At 49.3% G+C, this 20739-nt stretch overlaps 1 protein-coding gene and 1 long non-coding RNA gene across 4 annotated transcripts; one reads left to right on the forward strand and one right to left on the reverse strand.

Moving 5' to 3' along the window:
• Positions 1 to 491: 491 nt before the first annotated feature.
• On the reverse strand, positions 492 to 20154 carry PITX2 (paired like homeodomain 2). 3 transcript variants are annotated; one of them, XM_036920862.2, is made up of 5 exons: positions 19867 to 20154; positions 16040 to 16094; positions 15415 to 15552; positions 4154 to 4359; positions 492 to 1741 (listed from the first exon to the last, which is right to left on the reverse strand). In XM_036920862.2, exons 2-5 carry the CDS (start codon positions 16083 to 16085, stop codon positions 1178 to 1180), a joined length of 954 nt encoding a protein of 317 aa, XP_036776757.1. In that variant the 5' UTR covers positions 16086 to 16094; positions 19867 to 20154; the 3' UTR covers positions 492 to 1177. The 3 variants fall into 3 exon arrangements, with proteins under 3 accessions (XP_036776757.1, XP_036776759.1, XP_036776756.1); XM_036920864.2 differs by lacking the exon at positions 15415 to 15552 and having other exon boundaries at positions 19867 to 20149; XM_036920861.2 differs by lacking the exons at positions 15415 to 15552; positions 16040 to 16094; positions 19867 to 20154 and adding an exon at positions 5259 to 5792.
• On the forward strand, positions 6070 to 6794 carry LOC130683824 (uncharacterized). Its single transcript, XR_008997823.1, has 2 exons — positions 6070 to 6190; positions 6601 to 6794. It is a non-coding gene; the product is annotated as an uncharacterized LOC130683824 (long non-coding RNA).
• Positions 20155 to 20739: the final 585 nt, after the last annotated feature.

Here is a 20739-nt window from a genome sequence, read left to right on the forward strand (position 1 = left end):
TCTACTTAAGCCTGAAAGATACTGAACTGGAAGTGTCTCTTTGTAAACTTATTGCAGATATATTCCTCTTGAGAAGAATGTATATAAACTATACATGTATACATACACACATATTTCTCCAGAACAATTTACTGGATGTTCAGGTCTGCCCCTGTCCTCCCAAAGGAGTAACTATGAGAGTCGTTCCAAGCTAGCATACTCTTTAAATTTCATTCTTCTTTCCCTCTTATGTTATTTGCTAGTAATAATAGAATCCTCTGGGCTTAAGCCAAAGAAAATCTGGGAGATCAGACTATGTAGGCTTTTTCCTGGGAGTACCTTTTTTCCCTCTTTTTTTGTGTCTAATGAATGCCTATCATTTATTTCTACCAAATTTAAATAACTACTGCTGCCTTGTGTGTTTAACTAAGCAGGCAGAGAGAACTGATTTTAGGAAGCAGTGACTGAGAAACCCTGGCCAGGCGATAATAGAGGGTAGAAAGAATCCAGGCCAATTTGTATGTAGTATATTTTACTCCCATGAAATAAAACACATTTTTTTCATATTTGCTGAAAAGTAAAACAGTAATATTGTACGAAATGTTATACACAGGGTAGGTTGTACATAGCAGTTTCAGAAACATCATTGCATCCACCAGAGAAACTATTCTAAAACTGATATTCACACATTTTTATAATAATAATATGTTAGAAACATACAGTGTGGCATTTCGTATATACATTCCTTTGCTTGCAAGCGAAAAATCCTAATCGCTTCTGTATAACATGCTTTATTTTAAAGCCTAACCTTTAAAAACACTTGTGATATTACTAACAACTGCTTTTTATAAAATTAATTTGACATTTCCATATATATACATCCTTTCAGTCATTTTAATGTTAACAATGCTAAACTTAAAAAATAACAAGCTTATAGTAATGTTAAAATGTCATCCAGTCAAACATTTGTGTGTCCTTGAAACTGTTGGAAATACTTCTAGTGAAAGATGTCAGACATTTGAGGAAATTCCTTTGAAATCAAAGGAGCTCTCTTTAATTCAGTGGTTTCCTTTTTGCTCTCTCTCTCCTTTCTCTCCCTTTCTTTAGTGCCCACGACCTTCTAGCGAATTCCCAGTCTTTCAAGGGCAGAGTTGCCCCATTCGGCACAATCCTAGTATCCCGGCAGTGTGGGCGAGGCTCACACGGGCCGGTCCACGGCGTACTGGCACGCGCTCAGGTTGGACGCAGGGTTCTGCACGCTGGCGTAGCCGAAGCTGGAGTGCTGCTTTGCTTTCAGTCTCAGGCTGGCCAGGCTCGAGTTACACGTGTCCCTATAAACATACGGCGGAGTCGGCGGCGCGTAAGGACAGGCGGGCGTCGGCACCGCGGAATTCAGCGACGGGCTGCTCAGGTTGTTCAAGTTATTCAAGCTGTTGAGGCTGGAGCCTGGGACGCCGGTCACCGCTGAGGGCACCATGCTGGACGACATGCTCATGGATGAGATGGAGTTGGGCGGGGAGAACATGCTCTGTGACGACAGGGGGTTGACGTTCATAGAGTTGAAGAAAGGGAAGCTCTTGGTGGACAGGGAGGCCGACGTGAGGCCCTTGGCGGCCCAATTGTTGTACGAATAGCCTGGGTACATGTCGTCGTAGGGCTGCATAAGCCCGTTGAACTGCGGCCCAAAGCCATTCTTGCACAGCTCTGCCTGCTGGTTGCGCTCCCGCTTTCTCCATTTAGCCCGGCGATTCTTGAACCAAACCTGGGTGGGGGTGGAGGGCAAAGGAGCAAACAGACGGCATAGATGCCGTTAGTAAAATCTTGATCCCAGAAAATACCAAAGGCTCCCACAATGTTCCTCACACCCACGGCCCCGCGCCCCAAGCTGCCCGATCCAGCGTGCAGTTACCAACCCTGAGGGAGGTCCAAGAGAGGGTGGCCCGGTAGGCTCAAGCTTGCGATCCCGGGCCCCGAGCTGCACCACAAACCCCAGCCCTACGTCTGGTGGCCTGTATGCGGCTTGGTCACTAACCCAGGCCCTCCTCAGGGTCCAAAAACAATTACTGCAAAATAAACGAGGGGCAGCGGGCTTTCAGCCCAACCCTTCCATGGCCACCTTGCAAACTTGCTTCCATTCCAAAGCCACAGTCAGTGATGAGGACAAGGGGCAGAGAGGGCCCCAGACGCCGGCGCTCTCCCTCTCACACAGCACTTCCCCCCTCCCTGGGACCTCCACTGTTGCACTCCACTCTTTGGAACCTGCGCCCTCAACGAGGCGCGGATCCGCGACCCCTTTCCTTAACTAGCAAAATGTCCAAATGAAAAACAAAAGACCATCTCCCTGTTAGTTCATTAAACTCCACAAGCTTGGCATGTAAATCTCCGGGAACCAAAACGGGTCCCTCTGCAGCCTTCTCCTCCCTTTGCTCTGCTCTCCACCCTTCGCCCACCCCAGGCCAGGCCCTCGCGCCCGGCGCTGCTCCCGCCGGCTCCGACGGGTTGCTAGGTTCTGTAAGCGTCCGCCCAGTCCCGCCAGCCCCCACCCGCGTCCGGTGGCCCCGACGCAACCCTGCTCTCAATCCACATCGGGTCCGCGCGTCGCCCCAGACGGAGGCTTTTGTGTATTGGAGCTAGGCCTGGCCCGGGATTTTCGAGCTGACACCGGTGATGTTTCACATTACACTTCTCTGCTGGGCCCAGCCGCCTAATCCTTTTTTTTTTTTTCCTTTTCCCTTTCATTCTCGATTTCCTTTTTTATCCCCCTTCCTCCCGACTACTATAAAAAGCGCGCTTCACTCCCACTTGGCTGGACAAGCAGCAGGCCTGGAAGGAGGCAGCCGGAGAGAGCGAGAGCCCAGCACAACGGCGGCAAGGAACTTAGGAGAAACTACAGAAAAGCCTGAGAGGTGGGGGAGGGTTTTTCCGAAGGATTCCAGAGAACTCACAGATTGTGTTTTTATTTTAATTACTTGCCATTTCTACCGTAGGCTGTCTAAACATTGCCCAGGCGAGAAGAATACGTGCGAGGCGCATTCCCCTGATGCTCGCGAGAGCTAATGAAAGACTGACCTTACGCAAAACCACGCGCCTCGGCCGGGAGCGCTAGCTCTGCGCAGTTAAACTAAAACTATTTCCAACTTCATCGCGGCTTTCTTACACATCAGCATAGCCTTACACCCCACACAAATGCCACGCAGAGTGCCTTCGTTCCCTCAGCTCTGAGGGCGCATTCTGTCTTTTTTCTTTTCATTGCTGTTATATAATGTTCTCTTCTTTCTGCTCTAACTGGGGGCTCTATTTTTCTATCCAGAGCATTAAAAAACAAACCCCAGCAAGGCCTCTGGATCCTATGTGTGTTTACTGCCTCCAGAATCCTTACAAATTTGGAGTTTTCCAACGACCAGCAGAAACCAGGATGTTGCTACTGGGTAATTTAAGTTCATTTTTGCCAGCCCATAACGTACAGATTTTCTACAAAGGTAAGCCCATTCTTTAATAAAGCTATTATAATTAGGAGGAAGGGTGTAACAATCCCCTGAGAAAAGATAAATAAAACAAACTGAAAAGTTTTTTTCCTTTTTTTTTCTTTCTAAGAGAACTAGCAGGATAGTAGTTGTGTATTAGAACTGCTTCCGCAGATCACAAAACCAGGACATAGGGTATGGGAGAGACCTGAATGGCCTGAAGACCGCAAAGACTGTGTAAGGAGGGCGAGCCCGAGTAAAGAAAAGGCCTGCACTGGCCGGGTGGGAAAGTTTCCCAGGGAGGATCAACCTTTGCGTGTCTCTGGCTGGTTTTCCTTGTATAAAGGCACACAGGTTGGAGCCTGTTCTCGGCTCCCGGCCTGGGAGGGATTATATTAGTTGTGGCCTGGAGACTGCAAGCCGGGAACACAATGCCCTGTGCAGGGGAATGCCTTGCGGCCCAGTTTGAGAGCACAGGGTGGCGGGGCCGGGAGCGGCGTGCTGCTCCGGGATCTTACGCCAGGCCGGTGGCGGGTCTCGGAAGGCGGTTCTGTAACCGCGCAACTGGGCCCGCGGTGAGGCCTTTCTTCTACCTTTGCGAAGGCACACTCCCGGGCGGCGCTGCCTCCCACGCTCCCTCTTGGTCCACAAGGCCTGCGTCTCTACAACGCCCTCCCCACTAGCCTCCCAGGCTCGGTGCAAGCTCCTACCCGGACTCGGGCTTCCGTAAGGTTGGTCCACACGGCGATTTCCTCTCGCGTGGACATATCCGGGTAGCGATTCCTCTGGAAAGTGGCCTCCAGTTCCTGCAGCTGCTGACTGGTGAAATGAGTCCGCTGTCGCCGCTGCCGCTTTTTCTTAGATGGATCTTCGGCGCCCACGTCCTCATTTTTTCCCTGCTGGCTCTTGTCTTTCTCTGTTAACGAAACACACGAAGGTTCCCGTCAGCTTGCCCACCTGCCACCCAGGAAATACAACTGGACCAGGCGGCAGAGGCTAGGAAAGGGCTGGGCTGCTTGGCAGGGGAGGAGTTGTGAGTGGCTGGTCGCGGCCGCGGGGAGCGCTGCGTCTGTGGAGTGTGCAAACGTGAATGTGGGTGTGCGCGCCCCATCTCCTCCCCTTCCCCAAGCACCGCACGTTTTATTTACATGTTTATCTTACTGCAACAGCACATTCATTTTTATGGCCTGCGCTTTCAAGTATATTTATACGTTTCTGCGCAGACTCATAAAATCCCCCGGCCACGCACGTCCGCGCATTTCGCAGACCCTTCGCATCTCCCGCCACCCCGCACTTCCCCCTCCCCCAGTAAAAGGCTCCGATGTGGTTTCGGAAGGCTGTGAAAAGTAGACTTTGGGATTTGGGCCGGCACCCAAGTTCCTCCGACTTTTAGAAAATCCGCCACTTCTGCGGCATAGTTTAAGACACACTTTTCTAACAAGCGGAGCTTCCCGGCAGCTGAAAGCCGACAGAACGGAAAGAGGTCGGGGGAGGTGGATGCAGTTGCTGAACGTCCTCGAACAGAGATGCTGTAATTTTTGTGACCCAGGAAACAGAAGGGAGGCCAGGGTGGGAATATGAAGGGCGGCAGAATATAGCTCGCTTGCTCGCGCCAGGCCCGCGGGAAGGTCGAGGTAAGGCGAAAGGGACGCGGGGTCATCATAACCCTGGCTCCGGAAGTTCTGCGGGGAGCAGACTAAACGACCACTCCCACCACGCCTCCCCCAGGAGGGGCCGACTTCCTTGGGGGTGCGGAGGACCGAGCGGCGCTGGACGGCTGGGCGGGGATATCCGCGGGGCCGCGCGGCGCCTTACCTGCGGCCTCGGGGCTGGAGGTGTCAGAGATGGTGTGCACCTCCAGCCTGTGCTTGGAAGAGTCCAGGGAGCGGGTCTGACCGGGAGCCAGAACCGAAGCCATGGCCAGAGGTTGGGGATGGTGACAGGAGGAGGAAGAGGAGGCAGCCAACAGTTTGGTCCCTGCTGCTCTGTGCTCCAAATGCAGCGGGCCTTTCATGCAGTTCATGGACGAAGGAGCGAGCCGCCCTACGAGTCCTGGGCTACCGCCCCGCCGAAGTCCCGTGGTCGCCGCCGCCTGCTCTGCTGCGCGCTCTAGGCGCGGACTTTCCCGGCGGTGGCCACCGCAGACAGAGCAAGGGAACACCACCCCCGCCGAGTCCTCCAGCCGAGCCGCCCCCGTCTCCTTCGCAAGGCTTAAGAGAAAGTCAGCGGGCAAACCGAGACATAGGGATGTGGGCAGGAGGGCACAGCTCCGATCGTCTTTGGGGGAGCAGGCTTCCAAGCTCCAAAGCGAAACAGGAGTGGGCAAAGACCCCTTCTTCCTTCCTTCCCTCCCCCAAGTACCTCTCCAATGAGAAAAGCTAACGCCGATCGCGCTTTGCCCGCCCCCCGCGCGGCAGCCCTGACAGCGAACTGTCAAGAGTGACAGGGACAGGTAGCTGATATTAGATCCCCCGCGGCGGCGGCAGCAGCGCGGGCCTCTGGGCGCACCCTCAGCTGCGCGCACACGCACACCCCCTCCGGCAGTCGCGCTCCAGCCGGGCCTCGCTGCAGCTCAGCTCTGGGCACCCCTGCGAGCGACCGACCAGCTCTGCGGCTCAGAGCTTCCCTGATGGCCTAACATCTTAAAACCAGAGGCGGGCTTCCTGGTGTCGAGACGTCACTCTGCCGCGGCCCACCCCAACCCTCCCAGCCTCTGCCTCCGCCTCCTCCCAGACCCTTCGCCCGGGGTGAGTGACGTGGCTCCAAACCAATCAGAAGGCCCTGGAGTCGGGGCGGAGGGACAGTCTTGTTTGCACCTATCAGCTGTGCGGGGCCGGGCAAGTACCTCGCTGTGCCCGCTGAGTCTACACCGGCCCGCTCCCAGGAATTCGGCTCGGGCCTGGCCAAAGACCATCCGGTTTTTAGTTGGGGCGGAGAGGTGGAGAGATGAGGCTGGGTATAAAAAGCTCGGGAGAAAGCAGCTGAAAGGTACAAAGATCAACAACAGCCCCCACTCCACACCTTTTGTATCTCGATACATCCATTTCCAATCAAGAGGTGTTTTTCTCCCCCTGCCTGGAAAAGACATGCTACTTAAAACCAGAAAAATTTGAAAACATTAACAAACCACCTCTGCCATCTTAAATTTTCCAAACAGCCTGTCAAATGAATTCTGCGCTAATCTGGAGAAGCTTTACTTTAATTGCAAAGAAGACAGAGCCCTGAGAAGGCAGGCTAATAAATTAGAAATCGAGAAGCAAATGGACCCGTCAAAAGAAAAATTACCTCGACTTTAAAGGAACAACTGGTGGTTCAGTCTGGATTTATACAAGAATAAAAAGTCGCCTCAGATCACGTTCTCTGTAATGCTTATTAGTCCCCAGACAGAAAACACACAATAGAATAGAAACCCTAACCCAGCATTTTCAAAATGCTGAAAGCTTATCCATTCTACTTAACGTTGATTAAGACACATATCCTAGATCTTTCAAATTCCTTGTATACTGTATTAAGCTCTTTCTAACCCGAGAGAGAGCCACGCTTTAAATTCGACTCTCATGTTTACTTTATTATCAATCAGATTCAAATCCATAAAGCCTGTAGAATCAACAACCTTGAGCTAATTATATATAAAATATGCTTTAATGAATTTCCATACAATTAAGAGTGTTGCCAAACAACCAATTTCAAGGATAATTTTTAAGTCATTTTCTTTTCCTAGAGGGTTCAAGGCTGTCTTGAATCGTTAAAGTCCAAGCAGGCAGAGGCGGTAGGATGTGGGCGAAAGGTAAAAGCCTAGGAGAGCACTCAGCTAGGAAGAGCAGTCTTATTCATTCATATAAAACAAAGAGGGGGAAAAAAACTGCCTTCGCAGACACCCAACTCTTTATACACCACCGTTTCAAAGAAATTTAATTTCCGAAGAAATTAAAGGAAGAAATCCAAACATATCACTCAAAATAATTTTTGAAAGTCCTTTGTCCTCTGACTTAGGTCAGTTGGAGAGCACAAACTAATCTCCCTGGGGTTTCTGCGTTGGCAATTGCTTTACTGTGGAGTTAGCGTTATCATCCTTGAATGTGTATTTGTTTGACATTACAGTCAATGATTTGCAACACCAGTAGGAGGTATCTTCAGAAAACTCCCTCCTTGTCCTTGTTCACAGGATTGGGAAACTTACTCAGTCTGGGGCAGAGTGGATGAAGCAGATTACAAATATGTTTGTGACCTCTGTGTCTCCCCTTTGCCCTGCTACTCCCCCGACCCAAACCCTATTTACAGCTCCTCCCCATTTTAAACACACTCAAAAGGAGTCCAAGGAACCAAATGGCAATTGTTGTTCAGTCTCTCCCCACAAGTCTCATTTCACTTTAAGAAGAATTTAGCTACAAGGGGAGCTTTCTTCATGGTAAGCTTTAAATTAGCATTTGTGGTATCAACCTTTTATTCTAGTTCACCCCACTCCACGCATACACACACCTGCTCAAAGCAGAACACATCCCTATGTGACAGGTCTGTATAGCTAAGCCTCATATACCCAGCTATACTAGGTCCTGCACTCTCGTCACTGAATTATACATATTACACCAGCAGCCTGTTGGTAAAGAAGGTTAAATTAATTTACATTCCGCTCATTATCTGGTGCTTAAATGACGCATTTTATCCCTGAGATTTGGCAGAGAATCTCCTTCTCAGACCCCACAGCGTTTCACCGAAGACAATGCTCTCAGATTTGTAGTGCTTTTTAATCTGATAAGACTCTAATTTGCTTAAGTCTTTTAAATAAGGGTTTAAATGTTTCTAGCCATTTTCTTATTGAATTTTCTCTAATTCCCCCAAGATCATAAAGTATATGTGTAAAGTAAATATTTCCTCCCATTGCACTGCCAGTAGATGACCTATAACTAAGTCAGTATGAATCCAGCTCTTTTCTGCCCAATGTGTTTACTAATCATATTCTAATATCTTCTTTTAAACCTCAGCATAGCTGTGATTCCCATAATACCACAACCCTAAAGCTTCATTCTTGGAACCATTTAAGCTCCATCACATCACAGAATGAAAGATTCTCTGCCATACTGAGCATGGTTTCTTCTTTGTTTCTTTATGATTCAAACCCAGGAGCTGCAATTTTTGGTGGAGGCTCTGGGCATTTTTCAAAACTTATCCAAGATGTCTGAGAGACTCCACAGGGCCATATAGATTGCTAAGTCTTTCGGTCTATTAAATTCATAGAATTTTTATTTAAGCTTGATTACTCTGTTGACCAACTTTCATTATAGCAAATACACATGTATGAAGGACCTAAAGTGGATGAAAAACCCAAGGGCAAGTGACAGCTCCTCATATTGCCAAAATGTAGGATATGGAAGTGCTGGTAATTTTCAGGCACCCTAAAAACCTATGAAGATAAGGAATCTTAAATTGTATTGATCTATTTGCAAAGTCAAGTAGAGAATAAAGAATTGTCTGGAGAATTCTGGTTAAAGTAAAAACAAAACCGTCTCTATCCAGCTAGCTAGCTAGCTAACTATCATCTGTCTATCTATCTATCTATCTATCTATCTATCTATCTATCTATCTATCTATCTATCTATCTATCTCTATCTAATAGATATACACACACACATAATATATATACTTAACCCCCAACAACTAAGCTAGTGAGGCATTTCTTTGCCTTTTCCAGCCAGGTTTTCAACTCTCTCCTAATCTAATCACTTCACTCAGTCTGCGACTGGGTGCCACTCCAGTGGAAGGAGTACACCAACATGAAAAGTCTAGATGGGGAAAAGCAAATGTGTAGTGGGGAACCAAGAAACACTTCCATGAAAACTGGTGGGCAATTATGGAGATTTAAATCTACCAAAAAACCCTGTGGGTGCAAAGGCTTAGGCAGTATAAATAAGGAGGGGTTGAAAGTAAAGAAATCTTATGTATTTTGTGGGCTCAGCACTACTGTTGTCCCAACCCCCACTTTTCTTTGCTCCTAAAAATCACTATGACTTCAGCCTCCATCACAGAAATTTTCAATCCAGAAAAAATCAGGGTGCTCCATTCAGAGAAGCTGGAGGTGCTGTATGGCCTCTGTGTAGGGGGAAGCCCAGTGTGGGGTTTGGGTTTTCAAGTCTGAAGATGTCAGATCCATCTCAGTTTTTTTTTTTTTCATATTCCTTCAAAGAAGACCCTTGAGGGGGGACATGTGTAACACGGGGTCAGCTTTCGAGCTGGTATTTACTACCTATTACCAGTCTTAAGGTTTTCTTTAATTTCACACTCTTTAGTGTTAGTTTGGCAAAGCCCCTTTGGCCAGCGCATTGAGATTGCTCGGGCTAAATGGCTGAACACTGGGTTGCACTGGTCCGGTATGAACTGGAGATCCAACCAAGTGATTCACAACTTTTGGAAAAATATCTGTCCTCAAAGGTCACCTAGAAGATGGATCAATTAGATGTCTCTCTGCACTGTCAGTCCGTAGAGAGGTGAGGGTCTTGCTCCAGTCCAGGCCAGCTCAAGGGTGAGGCCTTCCCGGACTCAGCTCTGAGCCATGAGACAGGCTTGAGCGTGTGCGCGCCTGTGGTGTAAGGTGCAGAGGTCAGATGGAGACCTTGCATGTGCTGCCCAAGGAGTGGCCCTTCCCCACTTCCTTCCTCTGCCTGGCTTTTCCCCCCTTACAAATAAAGCTGGAAAGGGCCTCCTAGTCACCCCCACTCCCTCTCCCCACCCACAAATTAAAGGCTTTATTGTGGCTGATTTTCCCCCCATTCTCTAAATGGAATGAAAATGTGCTGATTTGTTTTTTAAAAAAGAGATTCTTTTCTGAATCAAAACTCTGTGGATGTATTGAGCAATACCCATCCTCTCTGGGTCCTTGCAAATGGTACCCATATTTCTGTCCCACACACTCAGCCACTTGAGGTTTGGGGTAATTGGCTGGGGGGTTCAAGATGGGAGGAGGGTTGGCACCCCTACATTGGCCAGTGATGGATTACAGGGTATGTGGTGGGTGGGAGCTGCTCAAATCAGTAAACCCACCTGCTCTAGTGCCTTTTCACATTAGCATGTTAAGGCTACAGGCTCGTTAAGCTCTCATTTAATACAGAATGCAACTAGTTGTGGAAAAGTAAAAGAATGTATAAATATGTGTTGTTGGTAGAGGAGAAATAGAAGGAGAGAGAGAGGGAGGAAGAAATGAGAATGAGATCCAAAGAGAGAAGTGGCAAGGGAAAAACTAAGGTAACTTTTTTCAAAGAGTGGGTTAAAATGCTCCAGTCTCTCCCTTCTCTATTTCTCCTTCTCCAGCTCATGTTGGTCTCCTGTTTCTATTTCTCTTGCTCTCCCTTCTTTCTGTCTTCCCTCTCCCAGACATGCTGGTAGCTAACATCTAGCATTAGTTGCCATGGTAACCATAAATCACATAAATCCAAAAATACCCACCTATAATCTGAGATGAAGCTTTTATTTCCCTAGTGAAATAATATTTTAAAAGCTGTCAGCTGACAAAAAAAAAAGGAACCCACCTCATTGTAGTAACCCAAGTAATATATTACTTCTAGAGGTTTAAATTAAAATGTCAGCCTTTTAAAAACATGCTGGGAGAATCTTGGGCACTCTTCGGTCAGGTCCTGACAATGACGTTGACTTCACTCCTGATGGTTCTTTTAACACGTATCACAATTTTGCTTCTCTCTCTCCTTCTATTAATGTCTTCCCTCCCCTCTCAACTACCTTATTCCTCAGAGACTCTGCCTTGGGTTGCAAAAGAAAGGAGTTGCCACCAGAATCAGAAAGGAACTTGATCCTTTACCTGAGCTTTTTGAAGACCTTGCGTGTTTCTCCTGTGTTATCAATCATTTCCCGAAATGAAAGATAAGGGCTTTGGTCAGGCCCCAAATGGGAGCTTCTTCCTAGAGGAATTGAGACGAAAGAAACAAGAGAGAGAAGGGCTGGTGGGAGAAAGAGCCAGTAGTGGAGAACTGAGCTGGGTGGTAAGGTTTTCTGTAGGTAAGTCAAGCCCAAGAAACCTTTATTCTCCCACTGCTGCCTTTTTCTCCTGAGAGTAAACTTTTCCATTTGGAGACCCTGGCTGGGGACGCGGGTGGCAGCCACAGTTGGGCTTTTGTCTTCTACCTTAGGCTTGTTGTCTTTTGCCTATCTTTGGATTACAGGGTATTCGCCTAGATGAAGAGCCATTAATTACCCATTCAGTCAATATTAGGAAGAACGACAAAGCTTTTTACATAGGATTAAGAAGACATCAGATTGTTCCATTAGTATATTCCTGCTCACGAAAAAGCTTTCGTTATACATTTCCTCTTCCCCCCTGAGTCGCTCTAACAACTGCTGCATATATTAACAGCGGGCGGTGCAGAATAAAAGCCCAACCAGCCTTAGGAAACTTCGAGCGCGCAAGGTGTCAGCAGCTAGGAACGAGACCTGTGAAGACTACTTCTGAGGGCCGGCATCCGCAGGGCCTAACTACCTTTGCACAACTGGTACAATTTCCCCTAATGGCAACAAAACAAAACAAAACAAAACAACCCACAAAACGAAGAGGCAGCCTCTGCCAATAAACTGAAGAGTTGGCTTGGGGGGCGGGAAGGGGATGTATAGAAAAGAAAACGGAAATCTCTCGCTACTCGGTTCCCTTCTTGCGTTTCTTTTTCCTTACACCTCATGCCCTTGTCCCTTGCTATCGCGCCTCACTAAGAGCCCTCTGCCCTTCTAAACATCCCCCTTCTTTCTGACAACTCCAGGCCCCATGCGCCAACCCCAAGCACCACCATTTCGCTTTTTGCAGTTCGCGGTCTGGGCTGCTCTCGTTGGTTTAGTTGTTAGCCCTAAGGTCGCTTCACAAAGGCCAAGGGAAACCCGATTATTGGCTTTCAGGGGTACGTTAGGAATCTACGCAGTAGTATTTGCTCTGCGAACATTCGCTGATTGAGTGAATTGGGGGGGGGCGGTCTGCGGCCCGGTTACCCCGAGTCCTCGGAAGGCTGGGACCCAGCAGCTGCCAGCAGCGGGAGCGGGTGCGTGTCGCGGCTGGGGGCGCCACACGGACCTCTTAAGTCTCCATCAAGGAAAGCGAGTCTGCGCCCACCGGAGACCTGGGCAGAACTTTCAGCACATCCACGTCGCCAAAGCTATTTTAAAATTAATGGTGCCGCGGGGGGGAGCACGGCAGAGGTGTCTGCCCCGTGTCTGGTTAAGAAGGCAGGAGTTGGGACTGTGGGGGAGGAAGCTCAGTCTGATTTCAGCCCGGAATCCAGAGCCACAGCTCTGAAACTTTAAGGTTACTGACAAGGGAGGTTCAGTCATCCCCTTCCTGAAGGTCAAGAGTACTTTTTTTTGAGTTCCTCAAGGAGGCTCCTTTCCGGGACACTCAAAGCTAGGGAGCGGACGATCTCTTTTCCACTGTCACGTTGTCAGCGGCACTCTGCCCCTTCTTTCTGAGGGGGTACTGCTTAACTTGCCAGCTCTTGCCTCCACTTGCCAAGTCTAGCCATTCCTCTCTCCACCCTCTTTCAAACCCCAGGCCTTAGGGGTCTGCAGCCGACCTCAGGTCCCTCCATTTTCGGGTTTTGAGCCAGGCTGTGGGTCAGTCCAATGGGAATAAGGGGGCAGGGACTCGCTTGGGCATGGACGCAGAGCCCGGGACTACCGGAGGTCAACCTTGCCTACTAAGAGCACATTTTGTCTTCAACAAGGACAAAGTAATTTTGGGGGTGAGGTGAGGGTAGTGCCAATAATAGAATATCATGGCCCTTTTTGAAAAAATCACTGCCATTGCAAACATTTCTTCCTTTTAAAAGCAGATAAAAACTATACAAAAGTTCAGTGAGAAAAATCTTTCCTTTTAAAGTAGGCTGTGGCCCGGAGCCTGCATATTATGTAAGTTAAATTTACTTATATTCCGTAAAGGGGACTCTGGCAACCTTACTTCAGCAGTACTATAGTTTTGCCCACTCATGTGTGACATTTTTCTGTCTGCCAGATCTCTAAAAGCTAAAAAGAAAAGAAAAGAAAAATCCAAGATGTTCTGCATTTCTTCTATCACATGCCTCTTCTTAATTAATGGCATTAAACATGTTTGGGCAGCAATTTTCCTCTTCTGTCCAAAAGGTAGAAAACAGACTACCAGCAGTGTAGAGGAAGAACCTTTCACGTGCACTAAAAATTCAGGTCTTGAAAGGAATGGTTAAGAAAACTATCATTTATTATTTCTGGTTTCTTTATTTACAAATTATCAAAAGCAAAGGTTCTGGAGCACCCGCCAGGACTGTGACAGCGCACAGGACTCTCTGGCTACCTGCAGATTCTAGTCCACTCAGAAGGCCCCCCATTCCTCTTCAGGTTTCTCCTGAGGGGCCCTGCCTTCCTAGCTTGAGGGGAGGTCACCTGTCCTCAGAAACTATTCCTGGTGTCAAGGAACGCTGAGGGTCGGGTAGGAGTGTATATTTTGCATCTTTACAGCTCACAGCGCAGCCAGAAACGTCAGCGCGGCTCAGCCGCGGGCAGCCCGCCCCTTGCGAAGCGAGATTGGGGAGCTCCCCTAGTCTAGCCGGAGCCAGGGCTGAACCCACACAAAGCATTTTCCTTTGGAGTCATCGCTGCTCTTGATTTTTAACCATAACCCAAACATACTCCGGTCTAATAATTTATTTTTACGACCGATTATCAAACAGAAGAAGAATTTAACACAATCTTAATGACAGAAATCACCCCGACGTTATCTCTGCATGGCCCCATTTAACCCCATGGGGTTAATACCCGACAAGTGAGCGTTTAACTGGCCCAGCAGGAGGACTCTGAGCGTTATTGTGCAGCGTTGAGGCCGTTCTGCTTCAAACCACTTTAGACGTTTTATTTCAACAAATGATGCTTTTCTCAGATTCACTGGGAAACCCGAATGCACAGCCTTCGTTTTCTTCTTAATAATACGGTTTGTATACTTGGCGGGGCCGCCAATTCGTCCCCCTCCAGCACACTACATTTGTATCCTTACACTCTAAGGAGGAAAGAGGGGGTTAGGGGCCAAGGGCTGCGGGGGGCTTTATCTCTTCACACTATCAAAGGTCAACAAACTCCTAAGGCTACGCACATATTTATAAAGGAGATTGGTAAACCCGGAGAATACAGGAACAGTAAATTTGAGATTTTCATGTATTCCAAGGCAAAGCTTGTTCCTTCATCACCCCCCTCCACCCCCATCCAACAACACACACAGCTGAAGGACCAGTTTCAGTTTGGCAAAGACCTATGTAGTGGCTTGGAGACGTTTTAACTTTCACACAAGCCTGCAGACTTTGAGCAGCAATATCCCCTGACTCGTCCATACTGGAACCGGCCAATCAAGCAACGACATTGCCAAAACCCAAGGCCCTGCAACCAGCACAACAGGTAGGTTCGCATTGACAGGGGCAAACTCTCCATTCCACCCCTGGCCTCTGTTTACAGGCGCGGCCCTCAGGTTCTGCCGGGCTGTAGTCAGATCCTCCGCCTCCCTCGCCAGGCGAATTTTCGCCAACACAAGCCTCGCGTGCTAGTTTTCCGCGGTAAACCCTGCACCCACAAGCTTGGGCGCGGCACTGCTGAGCGCCGCCGGGGGCGGGGTGCGCCTAGTGGCGCTGCACGCAGTGGGACGCGGCGAGCGACAGAGGTCGCTGTTGGACCACTTTTCCACGCCACATAGAAGCAACTGAGGTTGGTGGGGTGTGATCAGGCCACAGGGAAAGAGCAAGAAAGAGCAAGAGGGAGGAGAGGTGTTGGGTCTCAGGAGTGCAGTATAATTTGGGGGAAGAAATTAACGTCCCTGGGACGGCTGCTTCCCGTCCCACCCAGAGGCCAAGTCTCTAAGTTAAGGAGCAGGCGCGCCTGGTCTGGTTACCTCGCCTGCGTGCGCCGCACTCGAGGCCTAGGGGCCCGGAGGCGGGTGTCCAGTGGGCAGCCTGCGCGTTGCTCCCGGCCTTACCATTGGCGCTGGGATGCTGCCGAGGGAAGAGCTTGCTGCTGGCCGCCTCTTTCCGGCTTTCGGGAGAGTCCGTGAACTCGACCTTTTTTATTTCGGAGTCTTTGGAGAAGAGGCATTCAACCGCAGCCGGCTGCACGCCTGGGCAGCGCGCGCCGACCCCACGTGCCGGGAGAGAGACGCCCCAGACGGCCGTGGATAGGAGCGGGGGTGTGGGGTTGTGGTGTGGGGACGGAGGCAGGACGAAGGAGAAAGAGGGACAGAGAGCAAAGACCCAGTTAGAGGAAAGGGCAGAAGGCACTGCCATTTCCCGGACCCATTGGCAACCTGGCACCGGGCGGCGTACTCTCTCCGCGCCTCTCTGGCTACCAGCAGCTCCCGATGGAAGGAGTAGGCCCTGGGCTTCGCGAAGCGGGGAGAGGCTCCGACTCTTGCACACGCCCACCACCCCCACTCCTCGCCTCCACCCCGAGTAGTCGGCGTCCTGGTTCTGCTTTCCTTCCCGCCCTGGCCGGCCCCTCCTGAAAGCGGCTCTCGCCTCTGCCTGGCTGCGGGGCCGGTGCCCTCTCGCTGCCTTGGTGTGGCGCGGGCTCCCGTAGGGTGACTCAGGCAGGAGAAGGAGTCTTACCTAATTGCACACACGCCGACACTAGTTTGCGGCAGTTAGTCTCCATTCCCCGTATCTGCAAAACAGAAAAGGAGGTCTGTGAGAAGCGGTAGTCCGCGGGCGTGCAGGGCTCAAAGGCGGCTGCCTGTAGGGCGGAGAACTTCAGCACTCGCTATTACGCGCCTTCTCCGTGCTAGGTTTCTGGCCTATTTCTCGGACCTGGCAGCCTTTGGCCGCCGGGGCACATTCCCACCCTAGACCCTGGTCCAGGACATCTGAATGGTTGCCAAGAAGGGTATCTCCCTCCAGAGTTGCAGCGAATGGGCCCGGGGTCCTTGGCCGAGGAAGCCAGGTTTGGGGAGCTTAAGCTGTGAAACTACTGACAAGGTGTCTGTGTCAGGGGAGAGTTCGTCTGAACACGAGGGCTACCTTAGGAGGCACAAAATTTGGGGGTGGGTGGAGAAGACTTTTCTCTTTGGGTAGTTGTGTGCTAAGGCCACAATTCAAAACAGTTCTTGTCTGTTAGCTGGAGCTTAGTAAACATTTGTGGAACGCCAGTCAACTTGTTCCTGTCCTAAATAGTAGTTTGCCTCGATTTTCTATAATTCCGAAATGAGCAGGACCCCAGTTCTCGGTCTAGGGTGCTCCGGGAGAGCGCTGCTCTGCGTTTCTCATCTCTCAGGAGCCACTTTTCCATATTTAGCTACACCTTTCCCTGGAGATACTCAACCGTCATTTAATTGCCCCTAAAATATGATTTAAGATCACATTGGAGGAGGAAAGGGCTGGACTGAATGAGACGGAGGAGAGAGGAGCACACTTCCCCGGGGGGGTTTCTACTTGCGAAGAATAGAGAAACAGCTCAGAGAGAACGGCTTCCCTAGTTCTCATCCTACTCCCTGGCAAACCAAAGCTTTTTCAAATTTCCAACCGCAGCCAGCGAGCCCACGGTTTAACTCGCGCCCTGTTCTCTGCCACAGGCAAACCGGGAGAGGTGGGTGACGAGGGGCTCAGTCCGGATGGATAGAAGAGCCTTGTTTGCTTTAAAGGCAGAGGAAAAGAAAGGGCCGTCCCAGGCCCCGCAGGCCTCTTGGACTTCGGCGCCTGCCCCCTCCACGTTGCCCTGGGTACGCTTGGGGCAGTGGGGCCCATTTCACTCGGATCCAGGGATTAGGGTGCGGGCGAACGTAGCCCGGTGGGCAGAGAAGCAGAGACAGAGACAGAGACAGAGACGGTAGTGGAGGATCTGGCTCGGGCCTGAGTAGCCAATTTCCCTGCTCCTCGGCCTCTCCTGGAAGGGGCCGGGCCCCGGGGACCTCTGGCCAAGGTCGCTGCCTAGAGGAGGGGCTGCCTGGCTCCAAGGCTCGGGAATCCAAGGGTGGGGACGGCCAGGCGGTTCCTCCACCAGCTAGCCGGGACGGGGGCGGGGGCTTTGCCGATTCTTGAGGGCCCGGGGGCCCAGAAGTAGCAGTTTGGCGGCTCCAGATTTAGTGATTCTGCAGTAAAATCACAGGATTAGTCCCTGATTGAGATGTCTGTTCGTGAGATATTACAAAATTCATTATCACAGCTTTCTACTAACTCGATATGAAGTAACACAGATGGGATTTTATTAGTCCAGACTTCAAATGTTTACTTATGATAATTTCAGGGGAAATTTGCATGTCATCATCAATTCGATAATCTTTTCTTTTTTTTAACGCCTGAACTGGCTGCATTATTAGCCAATAGTCGGAGCATTGCAGATGGTAACTACAAATAGTTTTTATTTTGTTTTTTTAAATAATGAAATATACAAAAGAAAAATATGGGGTCGCTCATTGTAAAGTCAGTCGATTATTACACTTTGACCCTCTACTCCCAAGCTTCAGTGCCAAAGACCAAACAAAGAAGTACAAAACAAATCTTCAAGAACTCCAGTCTAAAGATTGAAAAGAAGGTCAAGGCGTGTTCTTTAGCTCACTCCTACATGTCCTTGAGACTTGGGGCTTTATTTTGCAGTCGAAATGGACCCTGAGATCTGCATTTTTTTGCTTCATATAATGATCAGGCCTACTAGATGAATTGAGTCTAAATAACTAGGAAAGATAATTTAAAAAAAAAGAGAGACCTCCAATTCCAGCATGCTGATTCTTAAACTTGCCCTGTAAAGGCAAGTCTTACAAGACAAATTTGGCTGTGGGATTTAGGAGACTGGCTTCTTGGCTGGTCTCACAAATTAAGATGCGCAACTTTTCAAGATGGGAAGCTGTCCTCACCCCCCAAATTCACATCCCGGTTGGAATGTATATGCCAGGCAATGGTGTTTCGCCTAACTTGAGTTTTCTATTGTGAGCATGCTAGTAAGCAGCACACAGCTAATGGGGTGCACTGAACACACTGGCCAAGGCAGGCAGGCAAGCCCTAAGTAATAAAACAGTTTGCTTAAAAATAATCCCCGATGATTGCCATAAAATGAAATTGCAGGAAAAATGTAGTGCTAATAATTCCAAATCCTTTCACATTTCCCTCCTTTCCATGCACTTTGTTACTTCATAACAAAATCTTTGATGGAAAGTTTAAAAATAAACAACACGAGAACATATGTTTTAAATGAGCTACATTGGTGAGATTGGTCAGTAAATTAATTTGCAGTGGGTAGTCATTTAAGGAAATTAAAATGCTGCTTAACACAGTTCTGTATTTTACCAGTATAAGCCTTCTTTTAAACCAATTAATATTGATGGTTTAGGAACACTTGAATTCAGACAAACATGCTCAACTTGAGGAACAAAGCTCCTGAATAATTTAAGTGCAGTTTTGCTGAGGTAAAGTGAACCATTCCGTAAATGAAGTAGCTATTTAATTTTTAGGGAAAGTTTGATTCTTGAAACCTTGTATACTTATTTTATGTTACATCAATAATATCCTCGATCTATTTTGCCTGAGTGCTTTGTTTCCTTGACATAAGTGGTATTTGAATTGTAGATGAATTTCCTCCAAAATTGTATCATTAAAACCATCTTTAATTCTTATTACTGGCCTAAAAACAATGCATGGAAATCCCTCTAAATCAGATAAATTTTTCATAAAAATATTTTAGAATGTATGAATTACTATTATTTTAATTATTATAAGTTTTTTTTCACTTACTAAGTTTACTAAGACATAATACTTGCACAAAAAGAAGTAAAAAATCACACTACCTTATGGTGGTTTTATTTCTAAATTGCTTAGGAAAGTAGTCATTAAATTGTAATAAAAAGAGGAATGTGTTCTCAGATATGTAGTAATTTTGTTCTTACTTCACAGATGGAAAATGGTCCTCTCCTCTGCACCCATTTAAAATGTATCTCCTGACGTGCAAGATTGGAGTTGACTGGTGATCAATTTAAAGGATTTATAATCCGGGGTAATTGTGTGAGCTTGGTATCCAGGCCTGGCTCCCAGGTAATTCGCTTGGGCCTGAGAGGTCACTAACTGCCAGTTAAGATGGAATCTTTTTTCTAATTGGTAACAATGGGAAAGGGGCTAATCTTCCAGTAGCTGAAACTTTGTACCCGGCCCTTTATCTTGAGAATGCTAATCCTCAGCCTGAGGATTTGTCCCTGCAGTGTTGGCACCGAGATTTAAGGGAAGATACCTCGTTTTAAATGCCAGCCATGGTCTCACTTCCCACTCAACTTCAGCACCCCATAGATAGTTAATGTCTGTGACTAGGGTCGAAAGGAAAGGGGCTTTGCAAAGTCTGTTTGCCAACTGCAGCCCCAAGAACCACAAATCACCTACGGTGAAGATTCTCCAAAGTGGAACAAATTTCCAAACTCGCATTGTCTCACATCCTTGCGGAAGAGAGGGCCTCCACTTACCGGCTACCGGGAGAAAGCTGCTGTCTCCGCGTCCCACCGCTTTCCGGGGAGATTCCCAGCGAGGCGAGGCGCGGGCTGTACCGCAAGCACCGGAAAGCCGAGCCCGAGAGGACTGCAGGGCTCCCGAGGGTGCCACGTTCCGAGGGAGTCCACGGGTGCGCGGCGGCCTCCGGGATCTAGCCGTGCCTGGCAGTTTCTTTCTGCTCCTCTCTAGCTTTCTCGCTCGGTCTCGCCCTCTCTCTCCCCTCCCTCGTTTTCATCCCTCTCTCTTCCCTCAGCTCCGACTCCGAGTGGGGAGTGACGTGACGTCAGCAGAGATTCCACCAAACTCCACTGCACAGTGGCGGGCGGGCGGGCGGGCGGGCGCGCGGGCGGGCAGCAGAGCCCGGCGGCGCGGCGGGCGCTCCAGGAGCGAGCACAGCGTTTGGGCTAGCGCGAGGGAGGGGGGACGCGCAGGGGAGGCCAGAAGCGAGGCAGGGGAGGGAGGCGGAGGCCGGCTGGCCGAAGAGTTGAGAGTCGGAGAAAGCGCCCCGAAGAGCGAAGGAAGGAGAGGGAGTCGGGCGGGGCGCTCAGACAGGAGCAGACAGAGGAGCAGGCGCAAGCACTCCCACTGTGGAAAGGAGGGCGAGAAGGGATGATGGGATGGAGGAGAAGAAAAAGGAACATGCGCCAAAACGGGGGCTCTAATAAATCGGAGGGACAGGACCAGGGCGTCGGGGAAGACAGAAACCTACTCCTGGGAGCAATTCAGGACAGATAGGGAGGAAGGGACAGGAACAGCCGGTCCAAGAAATGGAACAAAGGACAGTGTGCATGGGTTTGTTTGGGGCGAGGCGTGTGGGGTCGGAGTAGGACCGTGCCTATGTGACTTTC

Source organism: Manis pentadactyla, chromosome 5, assembly GCF_030020395.1.
Source record: "Manis pentadactyla isolate mManPen7 chromosome 5, mManPen7.hap1, whole genome shotgun sequence".
NCBI lineage: Eukaryota > Metazoa > Chordata > Mammalia > Pholidota > Manidae > Manis > Manis pentadactyla.

Coding starts and splice junctions, on each gene's coding strand:
- PITX2 (XM_036920861.2), bottom strand. CDS start 5,466: ATGAACTGCATGAAAGGCCCGCTGCATTTGGAGCACAGAGCAGCAGGG. Junction 4,360..5,258: donor CTCCAGCCCCGAGGCCGCAG/GTAAGGCGCCGC, acceptor TTTCGTTAACAG/AGAAAGACAAGAGCCAGCAG. Junction 1,742..4,153: donor TTACGGAAGCCCGAGTCCGG/GTAGGAGCTTGC, acceptor ACCCCCACCCAG/GTTTGGTTCAAGAATCGCCG.